This window comes from Rhinolophus sinicus, linkage group LG03, assembly GCF_036562045.2.
Source record: "Rhinolophus sinicus isolate RSC01 linkage group LG03, ASM3656204v1, whole genome shotgun sequence".
Classification (NCBI taxonomy): Eukaryota; Metazoa; Chordata; class Mammalia; order Chiroptera; family Rhinolophidae; genus Rhinolophus; species Rhinolophus sinicus.
The window spans coordinates 171,989,324-172,011,766 of NC_133753.1; the positions used below are offsets into that span (position 1 = coordinate 171,989,324).

General features: G+C 36.7%; 1 protein-coding gene across 1 annotated transcript in view; it reads left to right on the forward strand.

The window, feature by feature from the left end:
- The window catches only part of OXCT1 (3-oxoacid CoA-transferase 1), a 115,654-nt gene that overhangs the window by 71,693 nt on the left and 21,518 nt on the right, over nucleotides 1–22,443 (forward strand). The window contains exon 14 of the mRNA XM_019748541.2: nucleotides 19,766–19,855. Within this exon, the coding sequence (XP_019604100.2) occupies nucleotides 19,766–19,855 (90 nt within the window). The remainder of the gene's footprint in view (nucleotides 1–19,765; nucleotides 19,856–22,443) is intronic.

Sequence of the window (22,443 nt, forward strand, 5' to 3'; positions counted from 1 at the left end):
AATGGTTGTAAAGCCTTGAGTTTCTCTGCATCATGGCATCCCCATTAATCATTACAGTGTCAGATTACAATAAACATTAAGTTTTAAGGCAAGCAAATGGTGTGGATACTATTTGTCTTATTCTTTAATTGCATCTTAGTATACAACATTGGTCCCACGTATACAGATTTTTAAAAATTCTGCCCTGAGCATCTGAAGAGAGAAAATGTAACAAAACAGTACTTGACTCCTTTGCATTCCCTGATTATCATGATGATGGTAAAACCCCAGGCAAGCTACAGAAATGTGGCAAAATCTGCAAAATATACATTCAAAACGGCGCTGGCTTTCCTAATGCCTATTTTTTAAAAACAGCTGCCGTGGATGATTGACTTGTGAAGGAAAGCAGATGTGTCTGGTCAGCTACGGGAGCTGGTTATGGAAAGCATGTGACAGCAGCATGCGGGACAGGGCTGCTGTGTGCGAGCCACACAGCCAAGGACCTGCTCTTTCTCGAACTGAAATGAGGGGTTCTTAAAGCAGAATGGGATTTTTGGTGTTTGTTCTTCCCCTCACGTTTTTCATTTCTTTGTGCATTTTAAAAGAATAAATACAAATTCATGCCATACTCATGTATGCTATATGCATGAGTGCACAAAATTGGCTTGGTCTTCTAGACATCTGTTTTAAAGAAGCTTCCTGCTTGTACACCTGACGGGGTTTATGTCCAAGATTCAATCTAGTAACCACTAGATTGTTTCATCAATTGTAGTCTAAATATTAAATCCATAGATACAGATATATAAATATGAAGATTTTGGTATGGATAAAGATACAAGCATACAGATATGTAGATATGATTTTAATGTATTGGCTTGTTCATTTGGTCCTAATTCTCAGGAAACTACAAACCATGAGTAAGGAAAAAAGACAGGTAAAAAGTACGTATTTGATAGTATGATACTTTTACAGTAATTCAGTTATGTTTTTGCCATATCAGTGTAATGTAGGGGAAAGTGCACAGAACTTTGGAATTAAATAAAACTGTGCTTAAGTGCTGGTTCTGTCACTTATTGGTGATGTGGCAAATTATTTCATCTTGGTATACGTATTTGTAAAATGATACTACTTAACTCATATGCTTGTTCTGAGGATTAAATTAGTTCATTTATTCAACAAATATTTATTAGACATGTATTAAGGGCCATGCACTGTTTTAACCTTTTGAAGATGCAGCAGTTAACAAAACAAATGAAATTCTCCACATTGATAGAGCTGATATTGTAGCAAATATGTCCCACTTGTTGAATCTGGCCCACTGCCTGTTTTTGTAAATAAAGTTTTGTTGGAACAGAGCCACAGTTACATGTTACCTAGAACTGCTTTTGTGCTGCAACAGCAGAATTGAGAAGTTGCAACAGACACTGTATAGCCTGCAAAACCTGTTACCTTTTAGAAAAATCTGCCAATTCCTGCTTTTAGATCATTGATTTGAAACCTTTCTTCTTTCCTACCATAAGCTTGTAATGCTATAAATTTCTCTGTAAGCACTCTGTTAGTGACATCCCTCAAATTTTTATGTTGTGTTATTTTCATTCTCTTCAAAAATTTTATCTCACTTATGATATTTTTATGATAATATTTGTTATTTAGAAGTATGTCATTTAATTTCTAAATATTTGGTGATTTTCAATAAAACGTTGTATTAATTTCTAGTTTAATTCTCTTAAGGTCAGAGAACATATTTTATTATGGTTTTGCATTTTCTTAAATTTGAGATTTAATTATGACTCAGAATATAGTCTTAGTGACTGTTCCAATTGCACTGGAAAGGAATGTGTTCTGCTCTTGTTGGGTAGAGTGTTCTATGTCTGTTAATTAGGTCAAGTAGGTAGAGAGTGTTATTCAAGTCTTCTATATCCTATCTATTACTAAGAGAGGAGTATTGAAATCTTCAGCTATAATTGTGCATTTGTCTATTTCTCCTTTCAATTGTATCACTTGTTGCTACACATATTTTTGAGTTCCATTATTAGTTGCATTAGTACACATTTAAGATCGTTAGTTCTCCTAACAAACTGACCTTTTCTCATTATATCCCTCTTCATCTCTGGTAATATTTCTTGTTCTGAAATCTACTGTCTGATAGTAATATAGTCACTCTGCATGGTGTATCTTTTTCTTTTCTTCTGCCTACAGCCTATCAGCATCTTTGTATTTAAATGAGATTTTATAATTAATTTAGAGCTATGCCTTGCTCTTGTATCCAGTCTTATAATAGCTGACCTTTAAGTGCAGGCTTAGACCATTTACATTTAAAGCAATTATTGACATAGTTGGTTTTAAAACTATCAGCATATGATTCCCCACCCTCCCTATTTGCCCATATGTTTTTTTTTTCTTCTTTCTCTACCTTCTTTTGGATTAATCAAGTATTTTTTTATGATTCCATATTATCTTCACTGTTGACTTATTTTTTTTATTATTTTTAGTGCTTCCTCCAGGGTTTACAATACTCATTTTTTTATTTATCACAGTCTACTTCAAGTAACATTGTATCATTTTACATATAATGTAAGAACCATGCATTGTAAACTTCAATTCTCTGTCCTTATCCTGTTTGCTGTTGTTGGTCATACATTTTATTTTGTATGTGTTATAAACCCCAGGATAATATTTTTGCTCTAAACAGTCAACTCTCTTTTAAATATATTATATTAAAAATGGGGGAAATTGTGCATTTTATATATTTTATTATATACTATTTTATGTGTGTGTGTGTGTGTGTATGTGTATTTTCCCAACGTATTTGCTCTTTCCCACACTTTTCCCTTACATTGATCTAAATTTCCATCGGATATTATTTTCCTTGTGCTTGAAGGACATTCTTTGATGTTTCTTGTAGTTTTATAGATGTCATCTTATAGATGTCATTCGTTCAGTCTTTTCTTTTAAGTTTTGTTAAGGTTAGTTGATGGCAGCCTTTGGTTTCAGTCTAATTAACCTCACTACCAAAGCAATTTTCTTCTGAGGACTCTACCTGATGTCCCATGTATTATAAAGCCTTTTCCCTCTAGTTAGTGGGAATGTGAATTGTTCCCAGACTTGTGTGAGTTCTGGATATTTTTTGCCTAATACTTCCTACTGGTTCTTTCCCAGGCCTTGGGTGATTTCTTCTCATATATTCACACTCTGCCAAAGACTTGAGGTGAACCTTTTGCAAATCTTCTGATCTCTCTCTCTCTCTCTCTCTCTCTCTCTCTCTCTCTCTCTCTGTAGCAACCTCCTTGCTGATATTTTGAGATCTCAAGTTAAATTCTAGTTGCCTTCATTTCTCTGAACCCAAGACTGCTGGGTTCCACCGAGGTTCCCTCCCTGCACTGTAGCTTGCAAACTCTCTCCAGGCCGTAGCTGGGGCAGTTGTGGGCCCACCTTGTTGGCGTCCCTGCTATCAGAAATCACAGTCCTGTACTCTCTGTTGTCTAATGTCTGAAAGCTACCTTTTCTTGTGTTTTGTCTGATTTTCTATTTGTTTTATACCATTAATAATATTTTTGAATTTATGTCTTATATATTTCTTGGATGATTTTCTTAGTGTATATAAATCCCTAGAAATAGAATATCTTGGTCAATTTTTTAAAGTTTTTTGATATATATTGAATTACTGTCCAGAAAAATTATCCCAATTCACACTCACACTGTCTCTACTCTATTACCAACACTTTTTTTCCTATTCTGTTAGAGCAGATCCTTGAATAATGTTGTTTTGTTATAATGTTGATGAGATGCTTCAGGAACTTAACTTTGTTTATATCAAGTAGCCTGTGGTAAAATTGGTTTCATTAAATGTTGTTTTGCTTAAAGTTGCAAAACCTATTAACAATGTTAGACGAGGACTTATTATATTTTATTCTGTTATTTAGTATTTCTTGAAAACCTGTCATCTGGACTGTTTAAAGAGCAGGCAGTGCCTTACTCTTCTCGAGGGGCACTAATCCTCTCCCCTTTGTTCTGAAGGCCTTCCATTTGGGCTTTTATCAGTATCTTGTATCAAATACTGTTCCAGTGCTGCTGTCTTTGATTACTTTAAAAGACAGCATTGATAGTGCTAGTGAACGTGTCTTACAAGACCAGCTGTAATGAGCATGTGTATGTGAGTGTGTGTTTTGTATCCAACATGTGGTACAAGCTCTATGTGTGGGATGAAATCAAAACACCGCTATTTTTATCTCATGTGGTCTTTTTAAAGTTACTCAATTAGGGAAGCTTTTCCTCTGCATGACATGTCAGCTCATTCTCAGATAATACACTGTCATTGGGTCACTTTAATTCACAAGCTCAGTCTTGATTCAAGAATTAAAGGGTCCAGTCTGAAACAGTGAACAATGCTTCAATATGCATTCAAAAGCAGTGCATCTCCTCCCATTCCTGCCGCCCAGCTATGGGTAGGGTAGGCTGCCCACATTAGGAGAAGGTTGTGTGGTGTTCTTTTGGTTTTTCTCTTCACTCACTGCCTTGCTTAACTCACTGTTTGGCACTCACCGGGGACAAAATTCAGGAAGGTAAGGAAATAGGGCAGGAAAATTCTTACATGGCTGATGACTAGTAATGCTATGAGCTGGCTCCATGTTCCCTGGTCCTTTCAGATGTTTAAAGCTGATCTCTCTCTCTCTCTCTCTCTCTCTCTCTCTCTCTCTCTCTCTCTCTCTGTGTGTGTGTGTGTGTTTGGGGGGGGTATCTTTGGAGACTCCCCTGGACCCCTCTGCAGTGTCTGCCCTGATAGATGATGGCTGGATGTTTCCCTAGCAGCTCCTGGGTTTCCTGTCGTCCACTTCACACATAGATTCTCACTGATAACGGCCCTCCCTTCCTTTTTGGACGTCCTGTTGAGAAAATGATTAAATCATCTTTAGGCTGGCCTTCTCCCTCATAGCCCACATCTGGGAAGCACTCTCACATTTCTTATTCCACCTTCAGATGTAGTGTAGTAACTTCCCCAAAACAGTCACATCAGTTTTCTCAGGTAAAAGTCAGGCATGCCATCCCCTACTTACATCCTCGCTCCTCTCCTGAGAGCAAGGTGCTCTGGAGCTGTCATTCAGGCTCTGTGAGTTGTCGGTTGGGTGAGAAACAGTCATATACTTGTTTGCTGCACAGAGATCACTTTTCTTCAGATTTCTTCATATAAAATCCTCTGCTATGGCCCATACTATATTCCTTGACCTTGCCAAGGGTCTCAGGAATTCTGGAAACTTGTTTTCAAGTACTTTCTCTGTAAATTCTGTTTCTGAGCATCTCTCTCACATGCTGGTATCTCATAGCTGTCATATCTGAACATCAGTCAAAATCAAGAAAAAAAATTCCAATTCAGCATCTGGTTGCTGCCACTTTGACCCGTGGGCCTGCTGTTTCTTTGCTGACATTATTTCTCCTCCGTAAGCTCATACTCAGCCAAACCTCCCTCTCTAGATATGGGCGTGTCTTCCATCTATGGCTCCTGTACATCAGGGTGATCCCCTCAGCCTATTCTGTTTCCCAGGTGCTTTAGAAGTGGGGTCCATGGAGGAACCTATCCAAGCCCTGCTCATTCTATCAGGAAATAAAAACTGCACTGATTGAATGTATGGGCCTTTTTTTACTTCCTATACCAATTAGAGACACATTTAATACTTGCAGAATTTCCAAGAGCAAAGAATGATTTCTTCTTTTACAGAGATTTAAGAAATGGGAATACATTTAAAAAGAATGACAACTAAGTATTAGTGAAATTTGTGAATTTAGGCTGTTATTAGAAACATAAGCTCTTTATTATTGTTCTTTATTTGAATACTATATTTGGTTATCCCAAAATAATTTTATCTTTGAAAACTAATTGGTTTTATTATTTATATCCAATATTTTTCAGACTAAAAGTATATTTATAGAATAACATATTTGATGTATTAATTTCATAAGGAAAATTTCTCTTACTTGGGGGATCCTTTGGTGACTAATAGCTATGATTAAGGTTTAAAAGCCACAGCTAAATAGTAAATTTAGTATTTTTACAAGGAGGGAACTAACAGCTATTAAGCACATGCCACTGGCCAGGCGCTATTCTATTTATTTGTGTATTCATTGTCATTTAATCCTTATAGAACATTATGACTTAAATATAACCATCCCTGTTTTTATAGACGAAGAGACTCAGGCAAAGAGATTTAACCATTCAAGTTTACATATGTAGCAAGTTATGAAATGGGGATTTGATCAGTCTCTTTTGCTCTTATGTACTTCATGTTCTGACACAAGGTTCTTTTGTGGGGGTTATTTAACAAATGCCTTTCATGATGGAAGCAAAAAATACATGTGAAATAAATAAATATCCTTACAGCATTTCTGTAAACTTGATAAATAAATTACTGTTTTCTTGTATGGGATAAAGTCTATTGTAATTGTAAGGATACATGCTGTATATATGATGCTAGATCAAGCTGGGGGTTTTGAAAGGCATTGGATTGAACAATTGTATGTTCTTTCTTCTGCATCTTATCATTTTTAAAGTTCTCACTCAAATTCTAAAGTCTCCACTGCCTAATCACATATAGTTAATATAATCTTGTGTATGAAGTATTTTATCCATTTTATTTATCCATTCTGTTTCTTATAATTTACCAATCAAAGAGTTCTTTGGAAGAGTTCAAGTCCTCTATTGGGTGTTTATAAAATTAGTTTTCAGTACTTCTTAAAGTGGAAATATTAAAACATAACTGTAGAAATATGGGAGTCATTGCCAAGGGGAGTGCTAAATAGGAACATTAGCCAATTCATTAGCAAATCAGCTCACTCAGCTTAGGTTCCTACAGATATTAATATTAATCATTTACGTAAGCAAAGGGATATGAGAATGTGAAATAGACTTTTCTTTTTGGAATATCTCAGTTCGTGCGGGAGACCCTGCTCGCTGCGCCGTTTGTCGTGCGGGGCGGCCTGCGGGGTCTCTGGTCCCGCTCCCCACATAAGAACACAGGATACGGTGAGGCCAAAAAGGAACACCCACGGAGCCATAGGTTGGGGAGTCATACCACTATGGTCTCACTGGAGGCTGGGCCCACAGGGCGCCGACCTGCCATCCGCTCCTCCGCCAACTGACCGACCGACGACTTTCTCCACTCTCCTCTGTTCCTCACTCGGCTAGGGCCATTCACCACCCGAACCAGCACCCTTCCACGTGAGGCCGAGAGCCTGTAAACTATTCTCTGGGTCTCTGTCCCCACACTCAGTGATCTTCAATTTTCAGTGATCTTAGAGACTGTTGTCTTTTGATTGCTGTCTGAATCAGTTCTTGCTCTGAAGACAGGAAATATTGTTTGTTTCATATGACGTGTTTGTGAACAACTGCTTAGCTCTAAGAACTTTAACAATTCCCTGGAACTCAGATGTACCAAAACCAGACGGAAAGAAAGGTGAGCGAGACGCCTGATTGATTCCAAGCCATGGCCCCCCAAGCAGCTCTGGTGTTAGAACAGACTTCTGTACATAGAATAGGAGTTTGATCATGTTTTATTTTGTTTTTTCCTAATCAGTCAGTCAATCCCTCTCTTTACTTTCTCTTCTTGTTCCTTGTCTTCCCTTCCCTTTCCTTCTTTTCTCCTTCCACTTTCCTCCCCTCCCCTTCCCCTTTACAGAGAGAATGAGCACTGAGTTTGATGTTTTCAATAAATATCCCTTTGGCTAATGATGTGTTTGTATGACTGCAGCAGCCCCTTCTCATTAAACAGCCCCCTTAGACGGAGGGGAGGAAATATTAAAATGATAGATGAGGTCTCCTAGAAAGCCATTATTAGTAATTTCATAAATAATGGTGCTGCTGATAAGACTTAGCAGGGAATGAAGCCAAAATGCTGAAGACAATGTAACCCTGCAGCTACAGGCTAATGAATCTTGAAGACCAAATATTATTAAATGACTGAATTTGGCATTTCCAGTTGATGAAATCTTTACTTCTTTATTTTTTGGGTTTAGAGATAATCTTTGATCAGCACTTTTATTTACAAAAAAAGTTTTATTAGGGAAAATATCAAATATATATAAAAATAGAATATTAAAATGTATATATTCAGCTTAGATTGTTATCCATTCATGGCCAATCTTGTGTTAAATAATCGAGCCTCTGTTAATCCAAAGGTTTTAAAATGCATTTATTTTACTGAGTGTAAGCTTCTAAAAGTCAACCTTAAGGTGAAAGTCACATTATTCAAACTACACTTAAAAGTGTGTTTTACTTCTTTGTTTAAGGCTGGGAAATTTGTAAAAGCTGTCCCACATTCTTTCCTCATAGGACACTGAATCAAAAAGGAAATCAAAACCGAAATTACAGATTACCTAAGAATAAATGAAAACAAGAACTTTATGTCAAAACTTGTGGATTACAATTAAAAATTAAACTCAGAAAAAATGGAGAGCCTTAAATGCTTTTATTTGCAGAAACCCTGCATTAATACTTGTGGCTTGCTTGCGTTCCTTCCCAGTGTAATGCATGTGGTGTGGCAGTGTTTGAAGGACTTCCAGCACTTGATCAGATTAGCACTGAGACGTGTATTGGTAAGACCCTCAGAACACTGCCCAATCAGATCCCGGTTATCATTGTTAAGAACCCAGTAGATCATATGTCTTCCATTTGGGGGTCATATGATACAGCAACGTATGTCTTTAAACCTGGAGTCATCTTGGTAAATTCACATTATGAAAGGCGTATGGGATTGAGCTAAGTGAACATTGGTTTCCTATCTCCCATCTTATCCTCTTTCCAGACCTTCGCTGTCTAAATAGAATGCCAGGAAAAAATCGTCAGTATTTTACATTTAACCTTTTTTCTCCTTTCTTTTCCCTCCTCAGCTAGTATAGTAGAATTTTTCTAAGTAAAAGGCAGATAGAATTTTTGACCTTTATTGTACCCAATAAATTCATCATTGCTCATTTCATCATTTGGTAACTCAAGTAGATCATTGAAATATTTGTAATAATTCTTCACTTATAGAGAATTATTAGAGAATAAGATATGCATTATATATAATTTTTTCAGGTTACCCAAATTTAGTAAGTATCAATTTCTAAATATAATTTTGGATAGAAAACCAGATCACCCATGTTGTTACAATTGCAAATAAAAACAGTAAATATGTTTTGCATGAAGGTTTGATACCAATTCCTTTGAGGGAGTCTCATAAGCTTTAATTTAAGTACATGAGATTTGACATGTTTTAGCCATTCATGGGTTTTGCATATTTCTGAATATAGTTGTAGCCTAAAACTTTAACAGTACTGGATAATGGCATTTCTGATTGGGCAGTTGTTACTATGATTTGGGTCTTACCTCCTGTTTTTAGAACCACCACCTTCTTCTGGTAGAGATCATGAACTTATTATAAAATAATTAAGATTCCCAAAAATGTACATTAGAATGAAGAAGACTAATAAACCAATCATCTAAATAATTGGATCTTGAAAACTTAATCCACAAATTACATAGAAATAGTTCTCCTAAAAAATATAACATTTTTCTTACTGTCAGAACTTTATGAAAAATTAACTTATTACTCCACATTTAGAAGCTTTGTCAGCTAACATATTTCCATCCTGAATGTAACTTCTGCTCATAATCATGTAGTTTTTAGGAAATTTAATTTTCGTAAATCATGGATTTCAGGTTCGTAAAAGATACATGGTTTGTTTATAAGCACATTTGGAAAGTTTTGTAATTTTAGTCCTAAAGGATCTTTAGAAGTTGGCTAAACTGAAGCTACATAAGGCATCTGTTGGCTTGCTGTCTGCCTCCTAACTAAATTAACACCATCCAACAGAACTGGAACAATGAGAAAGAAAAATGGTGCAATAAGTTCAACATAATGGACACTTTAAAATAGGAAGCATCTTCGATGGGGATTCAATTACCTCATTCTGGATGCTATGGAGAGACTTTATCCAGTTCTTTTTCTGACTTGTTTTATAACTTCAGGTAATTTTTTAAATTTTTCCTTGCAGTATTTTCATTTTTTATAAAGGAAAGCTTATTATATCTGCTTACTTTCTGCAAGAACAGTTAGGTAATGAGAAATTGTCTTCCTAAAATTGAGTTTATTAAAAGGTGCTCAATATGAAAAAAATAAACTTTAATAAGAAGAATGAAAAAATAATAGTTAAAAAAATAGAAATGGGACATATGTCATAGAACAAAGGTCCAGTCTGTATTCCTAATCTTTTCAAACTTATAATAATACAATTGTAGAACAATGTTTTAAAAGGCCCTCATTATCATGGTATTTTTTTTTAACAGATAGTTAGATAAAGTTATTAAAAGCACCAAGCTTAGAAACTTAACAGGTCATTTACAAAGTTTAGGGAGTTAAAACACTGGCATAACGAGAAATGAATTTAAAGTTAATATTTTTCTATATAGTTCTACCTCTTTTGATCTCTCTTGTATTTTCCTTCAAAAGAATATCTTTCAGTTTTTTTCATTCTATTCTCAGTATTTTGATTTCTCCTTTACTAAGAACTTCACTAAAAAGTGAGGTTTTTGTTTGTTTGTTTGTTTGTTTGTTTTTGCCATCCAAGAGCTTACTGTGGCACAGTTGACTTGAAAAGATAAGAAGATAGAAATTAATGCTTTCTCAATTTTCCTTATATATCTTTCAAAAATATTAACTTTGTGACAAATTCCTCAAAATAATTTTTTAACCTGTTTCAATGTATGAAAATGTCCGTTGCTTCCACCTCATTCTCCGCAGTTTGAGCAGGAGCCGTTTTACCTTATATGCACTTTCAGTTTCAGGGTCTTCGAAGGAGAAATTGTGTTTTTGGTTTCTAAAGCCACCCAATACTGTGACGTTAGGACCCTCCCACAGTGACATGGCTCCTTAGCATTCTCAGTTGCTCCCAGACTGGGTCATTCTCACAAAGATGATGTGCTTCTCCTTCTTGGGGCTCAGACCTCCCAGGATCTGAATCGCTATGGAATGATGTTGTTTATATGGTCCAGAGGTAAGACCTGTCTTCGCATGTGAGAGGCCCTGGCTCCCCATTTCACAGATTAGGATTGCACAGGAAGAAAAAAGATTGAGACTTTCAAACAATGACCAAAAGGTTATCAGTTCGACATTAATGTTTATAGCTGTTAACTCCCAGTAGGTACTTAGCAGTCATTAAACTAGGTCGTCAGCTAAATCTAGAGGACATCTTGGGAATAAATAGAGTACTTATTAATTTAATATAGAATCAAAATTGTTTTGTAGTCTTCCACCTAACCCTCCAATACTTGCTTAATAGGACACGTGTGTTTGTTATACCTAGGATACTCTTAAGTGGGTTTTGGAATTCTTTGGTGTTCTTGTTTTTTTTTCCACATTCAAATTATTTACTAAGTTATTTTTTGATCTGTGGATAAAAACACTGCTAAGTGATTTCAGTGTATTCCTTAATGATGTTCTTTCAATCACCGTGTCGCTCTGTGAAAATTCTACCCAGCTGTCAGAGATAGCAGTGTAATTACAATAATTCTGTAATTTGCTTTTTAGAGCCTTGCAGACAGTGGGAGGAGATTATGGAGCAAGTGTACTTTTTCTGCCCATGGTTCTAGTTCTCACATCCTCCCGCTTCCTTCCAGCCAACCCACACCCTCTTTGAGGAATCAGCAAATAAAATTTCTGACAACAACTGTTTCCTGTTTCCAAAAGAAGCAGTGATAATTTCATGTTCTATGGGAATGAGTTGTTGAGGGGACTGATATATTTTAGTACATGGAGACACATAAAAGTGATTAATACTTTTCCTTTTGTATTTTAGCTGTCACTTTTGTTGTGATTATCTAGGGATCTACTAAAAATAATATAAACCTTAAGAAAATTCTTTGTGATAGTAAATGAGATATATTTTCCCACCATTAGAACATTAGTTTGAACCAACCATATGAAATTTCTGTGTTTGTAGGTCACACATGGGCAATTTCATGTGATTCTAATACTTTTGTCTCAGTGACCCAATGGCAGAGAGAGGTTGTTCATGCAGAAAATAACTTAACCTTGCATTTTAAAATATTGTACTTATTCTGTTTCTGGATAATATACAGGACCAGAACTCCAGTGCTTAGTTGTATTTAATAAATTCAATTAAATAACTTACTTACAGTATAATAATAATTAATCATTTTAAATTTTTACAAAAAGTTTTCTTATGTCTGTCCTGGAGTACGTCTTCAATCTCTTTATACTGATATTCTGTAGGAGACCCTGATAAAAAAGAGTGAACTCAGCCAAGATTTTTGATGCTTGTTTTCATCTCTGCAGAATTACAAATAGACTCTATGAAAACTGAAATATAGCTTCAAAACAGAGCTAAGAATAGCAGCTTTTCTCCTGCTGTCCATTTTATTAATGCAGCAAATAGAAAGATCAGAGTGTCAGTCTATCTGACCTTGTACAAAGAAGTTAACCTATCCCAAAGTGCCTCATTTATAACCAAAAAGAAACTTAGTCACATATTGATTGTACTTTAGGAAAAGAAAGCATGAAAATTTCATACTTCTAACTATTCACTTAATAAATGCTTATTAATTTCCTGTGCAAAGTTAGAGTTAATGACCTATAATCAATTTTACGTACATCAGGATTTATTTTTTACTTGAAGCGATGAGGTTTCATAAGAACTAGGAAGACACTATTGAATGCAATTTATACTTTTACAAATGAGAGAATCAGTGTTAATAGCTAGGAACAGAGTTCATTTTTCCTATTTGAAATTAATTGATTTCTTTTAGTGCACAGGTACTGATTAATCAGAATAGATGTGATCAGTCAGAACAGAGGGTATTGTAGCTGGATAGGGCCTTGGCGATCCGCTGTTGTGTTTTAAGTTGCTAGAGGATGATGGTGGATGGGGTGGGGGAGGGTTAGAGAGGGGATAGGGTGCTTCTCATGAGGAAGAATTAAGTTATAAATACCTGTATAGCCTTGCCACTACCTGCCAGTGGACCATCAACCCTGATCTTAATGCAGATTATGTGATAAATTTAAAGTGGTGAAAAATTAAGATGCTGCGAGAGCACCCAAAAGAGGTCCCTAATATAATGTTGTTGATAGGATGGGGCAGAGGCATGTGAACTTTTGGTGAAAGTCATCACGATTTGATACATAAAAGGTGAGCAGGAGTACACTTGATAGAATGAGGGTGGGTGGGACCTTATGATACAGTAGGAAGCCATATGCTGTGTACAAGCAGCTCACTGTTCCTGGCATAGAAATGGAAACTGGAGTGTAAGGAAATGAGGTTGAGGCCAGGTTGTCCCAGGCTTATATGCTAGACTGAGGTGCTTGGACTTTACCCGGAAGCACTGGGGAACCAGTGAAAGGTTTTAAGCAGAGGAATGATGTAAGATGCTTATTAAACAGAGATTTTCATGGCTGTGGGTTGGAAGGATTCGAGAAGGACAGGCTGGACACAGGTTCACTAGTAGCGCTGTTGTTAGAACACTAGGGAGAAACCATTAGGATCTTAGGTGGCATGAGAAAAGGTCAAGTTCAAGAAATATAGGGAAAATCGGAGTTCTTTGTGTTTGAATGACTGATTGATTGTACATAGATAATAAAGGAGAGGCAAGAGACAAAGACGTTTCTGATTTGGACCTTGAGGTAGATGGTTGGCTACTAACTGAGATAGGAAATCACTAGGTAGGTGAGAGTTGCCTTGATAAAGATGCTAACTTGGTTTGGACCACACTGAGCTGAGCCATGTAATAGTTAACATAATATAAGTTTTTATTTCTCACACACATAGAACCAAAACGAGTATCCCTGACTGACTGGCAGTTCTCTGTGCGGTAATTTTGTGATTGAGATTCCTTCCGTCTAGAAAGAGGAAGAACATGGAGCATTGTTCTTGGAAAGTGTTATGGTCCAGCTCTGTTATATCACTTTTACCCACTTTCCATTGGCCAGAAATTATTCATTTGGAAGGTTGGAAAATGTGGCCTAATGATGTGCCCAGGAACAAGAGGATGCAGTGTTGGGAACCAGCTAAGAGAAGCTTTGGGATATTGACATGTAGAACTCAGAGCAAAGATCTGAGCTGGAAATGTGGTTTTAGGAATGATCAGAGACAGGGTAAGTTTGTATCCTGAGAGTGCATGAAGTTGCTCTTTGAGAAAAGAGCAGGAGGCCAAGGACAGAGCTTTTAAGTTGATGAGGACGCAAAGGTGACGTGGAAACAGGATGCTAGGGAGGAGCCTGAAAGCCCTGAAGTCTGAGGTGTTGTGCCATGGAAGCCCAAGAGTAGAGTTTCAGGGAGTTAGTGGAAAACAGCATAAAGTGTAGTTAAAAGGTCCAAAAATGTACTAACATAAACACACATTTGTCTACTGAATCAAATGATTTAATATTAGAGACCTGATTGAGTACTCACTTCAAGGGCATGGTCAATGCAGAAACCAATTTCAGTGCATTGAGAAATCAACAGAAAAGAGCTATAGAGAGGGGGAGGATAGAGAACCTGGAGGGAGAGGATAACTAATAAAACAAGGTCCCCGAGAGAATAGGAACAAAAGAGAACTTAAAAATAAAATTTTGAGTTTATCCAACTACTACTTTTTTGACATGCTCTTTTTAGCCCACATGATGATTGATAGCCAATATTTGTTATAAGCAATTTTGTTAACTTACCTAGCAATAGAGACTAAAATTATATTTTCAGTTCCATATTAGTTAATTTATATGATCATTTCACATGTCCTGGGAAATATAGTTACTCTTTGAAAAGAAAATCCCATTTTTCTTGGTTTTGAATACAAAGAATAACACAGAAAAAATAAATATTCTGCTGTAACTTTGCTATAACTTTACTAAACTGAGGCAAATTGTACACATTTTATTTTCTCTATAAAGGGGAGTTATACTACCTGTCTCTGTAGTTAAATGAATGTTATCATGCTTCTTAGTGTCCCTTTCTCTTTCTCTTTATATAGGAGCACGTTTAGAAGCCCTTTCTTTTTCCTAGGGCATTTTCAATAATGGGGAAGTGAGACAGAAATCAAGAGGTTTACATTTGGATTGAGATAGGTACTGAATGTTCTCCTGTTCAATATTGAGCAACAAACCCTAGTTTTATTAATAAATCACTCTACAGCTATCTTTCTCTTTTACTTCCAGGCGATTCACATTTTCCGGGGGGGGGGGGGCACATAGCATTCGTTTAAAATGCTTTAAAAATTATTTCTATATATTATAAGTTATTTCTTTTTTAAGACCAGAATATTTAGAGGTAACATATCTGCAAATAAGCCATTATTTTTTATACACCAATGATACAGGAGACGGCAAGAATGATTTTCAGTATGTTTTATATTTTATTTTAAATAGAACTTCACAGAACTGTTCAAAGATATTCATTTTACCTTTTTGTAAAACCCTTAAAATATCACTAAAGGTCATGTTTCGAACTTAAATTGCTGTTTCTTTGGGAATGCAATTTACTATTTGTACTTTGATGCATGGAGGTTTTTTAATGTTATTGCATCGTCAGCAGACTTACTTTCTTCAAAATTATGATAATTAAGAAATGGATCAAAGTACGTAGAATATATTTAAAATAATGATTTTAGTTTCAATCTATTTTCTAGAAAAAAGCTAGATAATTATGTTCATCTTTTATTTCTGATTCCTATCTTGGTACCTGGTTTATAATAAACCCTGAATAAATATTTATGAACTCAAGACAATACTTGAGGTAGTATTTTTTTTTTCCTTTGAAAAGACATGTAACTGTCATGACAGAGCATACAGTATTTCTAGCTCACTTTTTTTTTTTCAATATTCTTTCCATACTTGATGTCAGGGTCAGTCCTTAACTGCAAAAAAATGAGTTAGCTATGAAATGAGTATCCAGCAATCATCTCTCCATTATGCTAGCCAGAGTACATTACTAAAGTTGCACCATTCAAGAAATGTATATTTGTTGATGAGGTTTTAAAGAAAGCCGCACTTTCTGTCACCCTGACCCAGTGCTTCAATCATATCCAGTGCTTCAATCATGCCCAGAATCCTTTCTTCATTTTAGGCCTATTTTTTTCCAAGTATCACTTTCCCTCTTGTGATTTAAAGATATATTTTTAACTCCTTAACTCTCTGTTTTATCAACTTGTTGTTTTGTATGTTGACTAGGATGTTGGATTTAGAGGAGGGAGGTGAAGATGGAGGTGAGGTCAGTATCTCATCTCTGTAAAATGTCAAGCAGTGTGTTGGACATTTGGATAGAGGTGAATGACAGTGCCTAGCTCAGTATCTGGCATATAGCCACCTCCACATATCCCCTTCCCTCAAGGAATAGTAGTTAAACATCCCCTTAAGAGGCCTGCTGTGTTGTTCTGTAGCTGGACCAGTTGGTTTTAATTCTACACTGAATTCTGACACTTCTGTTGAACTCATTATATTAGTCATGCTGGCTGCTGTAACAAATAAGCCTCCCAATTTCAGTGGCTTAGCATCCTATATGTTTTCTCCCCCCACTCTTGTTGAACAATGCAATGTAGTTCCAAGTTAAGTGGGTTCTGTTACACACAGTCATTTTAAGATCCAGGCTGAAGGAAGCTCAGTTATTTTCCAAGGTCACCTTCGATGTCAGTGTCCAGTTTACAGAAAGCAAAAAAAGTCGAAGAATTGTATGTGAGAGGTTTTTATGGGCTAGAGCCTGGAAATCACAGATATCACCTTGTTCTTTTCCGTTGTCTGGCAGTTGGGCACGTGGCCACACCCAACTGCAGCAGAGAACTGGGAAATTACAAGTAGTTGGGTCCCCAAAGAGTGCCTGCTCAGCTGAGTTGAAGGACGGTGATGAATTTTTCACTTGTATTGGAGAATATGTCTTATGTAAGCCTGTTTTTTTCCTGCCAGTATAGATAGAATGAATCGTTTTCCTGTAGTCATTGATTCAGTTTCAGAAATCATTTGGGAATTGAAATGGAGGGAAACATTTTTTCTTTTTCCAATACAATAAACATATCGAAAATAATAGAAAAACCAAATATTGGAAGGTTTTCAAGTTAACTTGCTAGAAATGCTTTCTATTAGGAGATACTGCTGTTCTTTCCCGTCTGGCAGACTACTTCTGTGAAACACCTCCTCTGTGAAATGCCCCTGTCTCTTTGTTCTTTGCTGCCCCAGACACAGTTAGCAGTTGCATCCTCAGTGTTTGAACATACCGATGTTAGTTTAATCTGTCTACACACTCATCCAAGCAGTTTTCATGCAAAAAAAAAAAAAAAAAAGACAAAAGGAAAGAAAAAAGTTGAAATTTATTGTGATAGAATTACTTACTGAATAGCACAAGGACACAGGGAAAAGGCCTTGCCATGGGGTTGAGGGAGAGGTGGGGTATGTTTTCTTTTAGAGGAAGGAAGTTTAGTCTAAGTTTCTAATTACTCGTGGCTGCGTTCCCTCCCTCAGACAATAAGGTGTATGAGAAAAACAAGCCTGTTTTGATAATCTCTAACTCCAGCAGTGCCAGGCTCATACTAGACACTCAGTGAACTGAATTGACTGAATGAAGATGTAAGTCAACAAATTTATAAACTTTGTTTACTACACAATTTTCTATACACTATTTCATGTACTCCTCGCACCAGCTCTAAGATAGGGCAGATACTCTTATTCCTGGTTGATAGATAGTGAACCCAAATTGAGAGAGATTTGTTGTTTTTCCAGTGTCACACAGTGGGTTAGTATAATAGATCTCAGGTATTCTGCACCTAATCTTGTGTATTTTTCCCTCTTGGAAACAAATATTTAAGTATGATAATAGTGCTTTGAAATTTGTAGAGTGTGCTTTGAAGAGGAGACATCAGACCACTTGAATCTCTTTGAGTGATGAAGGCTGCTGATTTACCCTGAGTCAAACAAGAATGTTCTTTTTAACAGAAACAAAGAAATTGTTCTTGCACCGTATTTTATAGCTCTTTATACTCCTGCCAGCACAGTATTTTGTACCCAGTAGGTGCTCTATAAATATTTCTTAAATAATTGACAATGGTTTAAAATGTGTAATTCAGTGTCACTTAAATTGGACAACCTTCCTCTTAGAGGCTGTCATAAGCTCTAACCTATAATCATTGTGTCACAGGGGACAAAATTTGTCTGTGGTATATTCTAATTCAAGGAATGCTTTTTTTAATTCATGACATTTTTAATAGATTAGCTTGGTTTCTGGTTTTCTTTGGCTTCGTCATTCTTCTAGCGCTTACACCCTTTGAGTCTGCCCAACGACACTCTCTGAGAGCTGAGACTGGCTGGGTATTCTCCTCACAGAAGATTGACACATTGTAAAATGGATTTGCTTTAGTGTCTTGATGCTGTAAAAATCTCAAACTTCCTTAGTATTGGAGTTTATGATGGACATTTATTGCTTCCATCTTTGTCTTATCCATATTTCATAACATCAGGTATCAATGTTGTCTACAGAAATATTATGACCCTGGTAACTAACTTAGTAAAATTGCAGCTGACTAGGCATGGCTTAGAGAAGTATAAAATTATACACTTCCACACAGATACTCCGATTCACTTCAAATTTACACGCCTAAAGACACTCATTTTGTACCTCCCACTCATTTCCTGTTCCCCGCCCTCTCACTCATTGCCAGCTGCTGCCCATCTTATGTAGTGGCCGGCTCCAACCCATGAAAGCATCCTGACTACTTGTTCCTTTCGTTTATACTATACATCTAATTCATATTCATGCTGTGTTGCATTGACCTCTAAAATCGAGGGATTCTAAACTGTTTTACTCCTAAAGCCAGGTGTGAGTGCATTGCCTAATCTCCTTAGTTATGAAATTATGGGAAAGGAGCCAGGAGTCCTGTATGAGTTTACTGTCAAATCAGCAAGAAGACTTAGATTAAAAAATAAATAAAATTTTAAGGAGCTTTTCAATGTTAGAAGATATTGTTCTTCAAGATACTTGAATAAAAATTTATTTCATCATCTCTGGAAACACTTTTTACAAAACTCTGTACCAAGAGACCGAATAGACAGTGGGAATTATTCAGAGTGTGGCACGTGGAAGCTGGTTGGTAAATGTTTAATAAATGAGGACATGGACAGCTGGCCAAAAATAGAATGGTGAAAGGATCCTGAACACTGCTCCTGTTTTCTTTTTTTATTTAACAGGAATATATCTTTCATTTTGTTTTGGCTTGTTTCTCTAAGAGCAAGATAAATGTCAAGTTTCAGAACGACAGACCCACTTTTAATATTAATCATTACTAAGGAAACACCATTCGTGTCTCAGCCTACTACCTAGTGGCATTTAATTTGCAGGAAGTCCAGGAGTACTTTGGAAAGGGTCTGTAATTGAAGACTCAGTGGTACTGATTATATGTTTAAAAAGGAAGAAATGAATGTCAGGGGCATGTGGATTTCAATCTCATCTTACTACAATAATGTGCCAGAATTCTGGAAAGGTTCTTAAGATTTTTCTTATCTACCTGTTGTCATATCATTAAGGTATCATCAACGAAATAATGTGAGCCACACTTAATAAAAGTGACATCACAGTATTTAGCCTGAACTTATCCTTTAACCATAGAATAATAGAAGAGCAGAATATTAAGGTTGTAAACCTTCATTTACTAAGCAATGAAGGTCAGTGATTTTTTTTTCTCTCACTAATCATTCCAGTGGCTTATTCTTACAAGTTAATTTTATTCTACTTCATACTAAAGAAGTGAAAGACAGAGAATTACTTATTTTCTGTTTCTGTTTTGCAGGGGAAGATGGTGAAAGGAATGGGAGGTGCGATGGATCTAGTATCCAGTGCCAAAACCAAGGTGGTGGTCACCATGGAGCATTCTGCAAAGGTAACATGTGCTGCTTTTAGGAAGTCACAGTATGCCAAAGTCCTGTGCACCAGGTCACACGGCCATGGCCTTCATTGTTTTCTCTGGCTTCTTCAAGTTGAGAGCATTTACGTTTTGAGAGAAAGGTTACATAAAGGCAGTTATTTATTATCATTTAGCTAAATGGTTGTTTACTTTGAGTGAAGCCAACCTCAGGGCATTCTTTGATTATTTGCCTTGAGCACACATTAAAAGTAAAAGCTATAATGTCTTCAAAGGCAGTGACAAGGTATCCAGGCACACGTGTCGATTCAGGTTTAAAGATGATTGGAGTCATTGCTAGCAGTGTGAAAATGAAAGACACAACAGAATATTGGTGTTTAACAACAGTTATTTTCAAATGGACAATATGGCCTCTTACCAACGCTGTGAGGAGCCATTTTGAGAAGGTGTTGGAAAATTGTGGGCTGGGTGATAGTAAGCACCCTTATTCTGAAAAGTATCATACTTTGACTTGAATAAATCCTCAAATATTATTGAGTGCCTGTTATGTGCCAGGCACTACTGGGATTTGGCAGTGACCAAAACGGAGCTTACATTTGATGATGACGATGATGATGACAGCTCCCACTTACTGAGCTTACCGAGTGCCAAAATCACACGAAACACTTGTGTTGGTGTGTACAAGCATACGAACTTGATCGTAAGTATCTTTCGTGGTTCCAGAGACAGTTTCAGACAGGCTAAGTAACTTGCCTGAGGTCACATAACTGGAGGAACTGAGATTAGATCTGGGGGTCTCTGACTCTGAAGCCCAGGCTGTAACTACAAAGCTATCTCTATTACTTTCTTCCTTGTTGCCGACTCGGGGTCTTTGAACCAGCTGAGCTTAATTGCCGTCCTGACCTGAATCCACAGGCTTCTGATGATTGAAAAGTTGATCTTGGGTGGTACCCTTTTCATTTTCTATGTCCTTTGTTCATTCTCCTTTAGTCTTTGTAATTCTTAGTTTTAAAATAAAATCTATCTGTTCATACCTTGGGACCAGTGATTTTGAGTGGAAGTGGTAGTTCATTGGCTCTGTTTTTATTTAGTGATGCAGCATCGTGGGAGAGCTAGAAGGTTTGCATCTGACTTGCTTCCCATGGGGGAGTGTACAGTGATGTGTGCCATGAAACGGTTTTGTTGTAAAAACTATAATAAATATGAAATTACCATAAATTGTTTAGTAAACAGTGGAAAGTGAGAAGTAGAGCATAAATATGGAACACTGGAAATGAGACCAACACAGGTGACTTCTGAGAGATGCCTTGCAAAAGCATTTAAAATACTTCATTTCAGAGGCAAAAGGATGCCAAGCATACAAATCAAATCCAAATCTTTTCTGGAACATAATGTCTATTTGGGGAAAACTCTTTCCGACTTTCCTTTTGTTGTAACTTTAATGTTTATGCATAGGCACTGAAGTCCTACTCATTTCAGATTATTTTTGTGCATTCGTTTTCAAAACATTCGGCCTGTATTTGGCAAATTCTCTCTCTCTGTCTTTTTTCCCCCAAATGTTTTCTTTCTTCTCAGCTGGAATTTTTGATAGCGGAAAAGAACCGGTGCTTCAAATTCTGATCAGAAATCCCTTATTAAAGCTTTTCACAGAAGCAAGCTATTTTCACCATTTCTTTTTTTCTTCTTCTCTAAGTGGGGAAATGGCATTGAGTTTTAGACCAGAGTTGAAGTTAGATATTTTTCCCTAAATTCTTTCATTTGAATAAACTAACAAAAATACAGTTGTGATTAAAATAATAATAGGGATTTGTTCATACTTAATAGTGAGTAACCTTGGAAACTAACCACAAGCGTTTTGTCGTCTTGCCACCATCACTTGTTACCTGTGATACCAATGTGTGGTTGCTATTATATATTGTTCACCTGGACTCAAGGTTATTGGCCCAGCTCAAGGCAACATGGGGACCTCACCACTTCTTTTCTGCGTCTGTTACTCTGGCTAGAGGTTGGTAGGGGCTGAAAAGGAGATAGGAGAGAGAGATTTTTCACTCCTGGTAACCTCTCTAGTTAATGATCTGTTCTTCCAGACATGCCAAGTAACTTCTGCTGCCTAACGATGAAGTGAACAGCCTAGGGGACAAATCCCTAGAGTTTCGTAAGACACAAGAGTGAAAAGTTTGCAAATACAACCTGAGAAAAGAAATATAATCTTGTATTCTGATGCTGCCATTCCCTCTCCCCCCACCCCCTTTGGTAAGTGGGTGGAGCTCTCAAGTGGTTTTCGGTGCAGCTTTCTTTTTAGTCCTTTTCTTCATCATAGGGTAATGGATGCAGGTTGCTTGTAAATATAACGTTATCTGACCGTTAAAAGCATGCTTTTTTTGTTGTTTTCATCAGACAAAGGAAACTCGTTCCTTGCAAGTCTTTGCAACCAGCAGCTTCTGGAATCTGAAACCTGTCTGCCTGCTAGTGCTGTCCTAGAGTAACCATAATAATGTTCCCCTGCCTTAAAACTACCTCTGGAGGTGAATGGCAGACACTGGTGTCAAATTGGCACCGTAGCATGATTTTCATGTAAGCTTAGACAGCAAGTGCAGGCACAGTTG